At 34.5% G+C, this 6034-nt stretch overlaps 1 protein-coding gene across 1 annotated transcript; it reads left to right on the top strand.

Annotated features, from left to right (window-relative positions):
• The first annotated feature begins 4720 nt into the window (after positions 1-4720).
• LOC114541062 lies at positions 4721-5476 on the top strand. The gene has a single exon (XM_028561049.1). It carries the CDS (start codon positions 4721-4723, stop codon positions 5474-5476), a length of 756 nt encoding a protein of 251 aa, XP_028416850.1.
• The last annotated feature ends 558 nt before the right edge of the window (positions 5477-6034 follow it).

The raw sequence follows: 6034 nt of genomic DNA, 5'->3' as shown, positions 1-6034 counted from the left end.
ATATCATTACATATAAAGCACTACATATACTGACATTTCACCCTATTGTTTCACAATCAATATAAATATATGTTTTTGTAGGTGCAAATGTAAAAATTGCAAGATTGATCTCTTGGTAAATGAAAAACAGGAGCATTAAAGGGAGAACTTGTCTTACAAGAAGTTGGAGAAGTCCCACATTGCATAACAATGCGCCCAGGTCATTGCGTCTGTTTCATAACATAGATGGAAGGAAGTATAAATGTGCAAGGTGATTAAAACAGGCAAGTATTCAACAATAACTAGTGGCTAATATGCATGTCCTTTAACCATTTCAATTCAAACATGATAATTTAGAATAAGATCTCAACACTTTGCATTGATCTATATTGTATATGCTTATGATTCCAAAAGACAAAGGTTTGAAAGTTTTAAAGATCTATCCTCCAAAACTTTGTCTGGAATGGAATTATGAGCACATGCCGACAAAGATATTCTTCTCTCTCCCAATGCATGTTCATGTGCTTATGATTCCATTCCAGACGAAGTGTACTGTAAAGTGTAAGCGGCATATAGCACATAATATTTGGCATGTAGCATAGCTTGGAACAGTACTAGCTTATGCTGTAACAGTTATGAATATTATTCAGACTTACAAATTGACCGCATTCATGTTTTTATCAATGGATATGATTTCCTATTATTGCCGGTTATTTTGACACACATGTTTCTGCTATTAAAACTGAAGGCTCAGTAAACTGTTAAACATTTTGAATGCATACTTTTCATGCATAATTTTTGTATGAATTTCAGGCTCAATTGACCCCTCCCCCCGTTTTCACTTCCGATAATTTTGACTAACATGCGAAAAATCCTAGATCCGCCCCTGTTTCGAACAACTGGCCTGTGGTAAACAAATACTATTTTAATGTTACATGTATGAATCCAGAAAATTTTGCACATAATTGCACACTGAAACCAGATTATTCAAAAACCTTATCTGCTAAGCAGTAGTATTACCTGCTCAACCAATATCAGCTATTCAACCATCAGTACCAATCTGGATCTGTATTTAATATATGCTTATATAGTTGCAATTTATAGCATGATAAATTCATATACCTGCTTATATATATGTTTGTTTCCGTAGGCGAGACCTAAGATCTCTTGCTTTTTTAGCAATTTTGCAAAATTTTGCACAATATTTCTTGGTGAGCACTTTTTGTTCATTTACCCTCTCTGCGACTTTTCGAGCTAAAGCTTCAGATGCGGTTGAGCGTTTGATTATGGCGTGCTGTTGATGCATTTGTTTCGTTCGAGTATTTCTCATTTTCCTCTTTTTTTGCAACTTTAACGCACAATCTCCAGGACTTTCCATATCAAAAAAGAAGTTAATTGACGATATTATTGATACTAATTTCTATGTTGATTTGTATTATATTACACTGGCGAAGTTTGACTCATGAAATCGCAGGATCAAACTATCTAAATTTTCCTGCTAAATCAGAAACAACCATCCTCGTAGTACAATTTCTTTTGGCAGATGCAATTTACATAAGGAAGACAAGCCCTTTGCACAGGTGTATAAATCAATGGTGTTCAGTGTAAATTCATATGTATTAAATTCCATGCCTCAAAAGGAAACGTAGGCATGGCACTAGTCTCCAAGGTCACAGTAACCTAAGTCACTGGACCAAGGTCACACCAACTTGAAAAAGAAATCTAAATGCAGTTAACTTGGCAACAAGATGCGTGCTTCAATAACGAAGGCTTCAGATACTTACTTAGTGGCTATCATCTACCTTGTGAAAGTAATATTATTACAATTTCGTTTATTCATTTATGTTTTGTTTTGATGGCTTAAAAAAAAAGCCGTTTTGTCTGTGTATTCACACAGTCTTCTTGAGTTTGATTTATGCAGACTGTTATGGTTATGGATCATGTTAAACATCATGGATAATCAGATGTTTGTCGATCGTCAAGGGCATTTCTCCTTTTGCCATTCTTTTGCCAATGCTTTGCAGTGTTTTAATTTATCCAGCAAGAATTTTGCTGTGGAGTCAGCAAACATATCCTTCGCCATTGGAACAATGCCAGTTTTTATCAAATGTTGCTGCTCCCAAGACCTCAGTTGCGTCTTGATATCTTGCTCTGCGCATGAAATCCATGTTTCCATTACAGCTGATTGATGGAATTACTGTTGACGGTAAAGATGGTCTTAAGGGAGGTCTTTTAATCGCTTGCCTGCTTTATCGAACTGCTTAACTTCTGCAGTTGGTTCAAAGATATGAAGCAACGCCTGTCCCTGTTTTGTTTGGCCACTAACTTGGGGAATGCATACGATGTTGGCGGGAGCTTCTGTTGAAATTCCTAATTAAGGAAGCAAAATATTACTATAAACCGAGATTTGCTATCAAAATCTTTTACAACTGGCAATAACACAATCAACAGGTACCGTCGTATAAAACTTTTATATACAGTATGTCGCCCTGTTATCGGACTGTACCAGTATGCAGAACACTGAGTTTCATTGCTAATTTTTTTTTTCTTAAACAAAAGGAAAAATTCAAACAATATGTTCCAATCACTTTCTGATATGCTGTGAATGTTTTTGCTTTTACATGTTTTTTATTTGCTTTCCTCCGAGTTATGCATTTTTAGCAAAGGTAGGTCAATAATTTAAAATTCAAAATTAGGTAGTTTACCGTTTAAGAAAAATTTTCAAAAAAAAAATGTCAACAAATCTTGAAATTTTGAACCATCAAGCGATAACAAAAGGCAAAGAATAACCAAAAAATTGTGTCCAAAAACTGAGCAACATACTGTATATACATATTATATATCTATATCTATATATCTATATATATATATATATATATATATATATATATATATATATATATATATATATATATATATATATATATATATATATATACATATATATATACAAGGTGTATAAAAAAAATGTCCCAAATGTAAAATTTCCGTTTTTCAGGATATTTTGCAAAATTTGGCAAATTTTTGTGTTCCTAGAGATAGTTAAGACTTAATAGGTATACTGGTATACCTAGACAAAGTTTGGTTTTTCATTAACAAAGTTATGTTACCGGGGGGGTGGTTCCTTTCCACTGATATTGAGAGGGCTTGCGCGCAAAAACGTGAAGCTGAAATTGAGATATTACTTAGCTGTCTAAAAGTAAGAAAGCTTTTTAATAAACTGTCAAAGTTTCAGGAAAAATAATGCATACTGGGAGCAACGTGCGACCCCTAAAGGTGACAAATATTTCATTGCGCGCAGTGGATTAAATGCATCGTTGATTTTAGCGTGACCGATCTCATACAAGGTGGGCAAATGAATAAATTAAAGCGAGAAACTGAACACAAAAAAAAGCGATTTATTCGTGATGTTAATTCTCAGCATGTCCACCAATTCATTCTAAGCAAACTGCGGCTTGTCTGAGCATACTAAACACTGAACAGCGAACCATTTGTCTGCCCATTCACTTAGATTTGTCGGTGGTAGCGTAGGAGATTTGCAAGAAAGAATTTCGAACGAAATGGATAATTTGAGGCAGGACAGACAATTGTCGTTCGCTGTTCAGTGTTTACCATGCTCAGACGAGCCGACGTTTGCTTAGAAAGAAATGGTGGAAATGTTGAGGATTAACATCAAGAATAAAAATCTTGTTATTAAATTGCTTCGTCTTCTTGTTCAGTTTCTCGCTTTAATTTATTCATTTGCCCAGCCTAGCATGAGATCGGTCACGCTAAAATCAACGATGCATTTAATCCACTGCGCGCAGTGAAATATTTGTCACCTTTAGGGGTGGCGCGTTGCTCCCAGTATGCATTATTTTTCCTGAAACTTTGACAGTTTATTAAAAAGCTTTCCTACTTTTAGACAGCTAAATAATATCTCAATTTCGGCTTCACATTTTCGCACGCAAGCCCTCTCAATATCAGTGGAAAGAAACCACCCCCCCCCCCCGGTAACATAATTCTGTTACTGAAAAACCAAACTTGGCTTAGGTATACCAGATAAGTCTTAACTATCTCTAGGGACACAAAAATTTGCCAAATTCTGCAAAATATCCTACTTCTAGTTGGATTGTCTATCCTACGACAATCCTACTTCTACACATCATGCTTTCAAAACCAAAGTTAGAGAAATAATGGAAAAGGAAGTAGGCTTTGTCCAAGCAAAGCAACTTGCTAGTGAGTAGTGATATCTTTATATCAGTCTTAGAGAAGGTTTACCAGTTAATACCAGAATGCAAGAGACTATCGAAAACAACTGTTTTAAAACTGAACCCTTCATTGTTAGGAATTGTCATATGTATGAAAAGTTGACCAAATTCTAACTTCTATGCTGTGCAATCTTTTAAATTTCTTATAAGTTACACATATTTATTTATGGTTCCCTTCCATTAGATCCTGCTGTTATGAAGGTGTTACTCTGACCAAGCTGAATTTGAATTTGTTTAGAATTGGATCTGGCCAGATATTACTCTCATTTGCTTTTTGTAATATATTTGTAGATATGCCAGTTGCATATGTTAGCCATTGTAACAAAACAAAGATAATTATAACTTGGACAGTGCCACGTGTACGCGAGAAGTAAGATGGCGGATTTTGTGATCCGACATATTTGAACTAAATCTGCTTGTATTTGCCTTCCGTTTTTACAATTTTTTCATTAGTTTTTGCTTAGTATAAAGCAAATCAACTTATTGATGCGATGGATGAGAAAGCATTAACAAAATTAATCGGAAATATATTGGATAAGAAGCTGAATCCAGTGATGAAAACCCTGGATGATCTCAGACATAAAATCAACAAAATAGACAAGATAGAAGAGTCTATTGACTTTCTCAGTTCAAAATATGATGAACTTATTACAAAATATGATTCTGCGAATGATCTAATGAAAGATGTCCAAGAAGAAAACCAATGTTTAAGGAAACAACTCCATGAGGCAGTCAATAATATAGAAATGCTGAAAGCTGAAGTTAATGATCTCGAGCAATACTCTAGGAGAGATTGCCTAGAAATACGAGGAATCCCGATGGTTACGGGAGAGAATACCAACGAAATAGTGAAGAGAATTGGTCAAGAAGTTGGTGTTCATGTCAGTGATCAAGATATCTCAATTAGCCATAGATTGAGAGCCTCAGATGGTCGTGACCCCGCTATCATAGTCAAGTTTAATCGTCGAGATGTAAGAGATAAACTTTATCGAGAGAGGAAAGTTTTACGAGATAAATCAATAAAAGATATTGGTATTACCCGGTTTACTGACAGGAAAATCTTCATTGTGGAAAGCCTAACGAACCAGAACAGAAAGCTATTCAACAAATGTCTCGAAGTTAGAAGAGAAAAAAATTTCAAGTATATATGGACATCTTCTGGTAAGATCCTTCTTAGAAAAAATGAGTCTAGCCCAACAATCTCTGTAGTTAATTGGAGAGACCTGACAAAAATCATGAACTCTTAGAACCTTTATTTCTGTTTATATTGAACGTACAATTATAGTACGTAATATCGTATGATTAGCCATTTTGTTTTATGCCTTCTAATAGCATAAATATAAGCTCTCAGATAGCTCATTTAGATCCAGATCTTCATATACCTATTCAATCGAATTTCCAAAATTACTCTCCTGATGATTTTAGGAATGATGACCAAGTAAACAATTGTATCAAATCTAAAAATTTTTTCTCATGCTTACATTCTAACATTAGAAGTTTGGCAGCAAACTTTGATAACTTAGTTGAAATGCTAAATGCTCTAGACCATAATTTCTCAATTATTGGTCTAACAGAGATTAAATTTAAAGTAAGTAAAGAAACCATTTGTAATTTTAACATGTCCGGCTATACGTTTATATCCCAACCTAGCCTATCGAATGCTGGTGGAACTGCTTTTTTTGTGAGAGAGAATATTCATTATACAAAAAGGCCTGATCTCTCCATGATTACTGCAGATTTCGAAACACTTTGGATTGAGATACAGAGTAATATGAATCATAATATTTTATGTGGAGTAATATATA

Source organism: Dendronephthya gigantea, unplaced genomic scaffold (assembly GCF_004324835.1).
Source record: "Dendronephthya gigantea isolate DGI-Jeju-01 unplaced genomic scaffold, DenGig_1.0 000263F, whole genome shotgun sequence".
In the NCBI taxonomy this organism is placed as follows: domain Eukaryota; kingdom Metazoa; phylum Cnidaria; class Anthozoa; order Malacalcyonacea; family Nephtheidae; genus Dendronephthya; species Dendronephthya gigantea.
Note: the sequence above shows the minus strand (reverse complement) of the source record. Positions and strands in the feature narration are given on the sequence as shown.

Coding starts and splice junctions, on each gene's coding strand:
- LOC114541062 (XM_028561049.1), top strand. CDS start 4,721: ATGGATGAGAAAGCATTAACAAAATTAATCGGAAATATATTGGATAAG.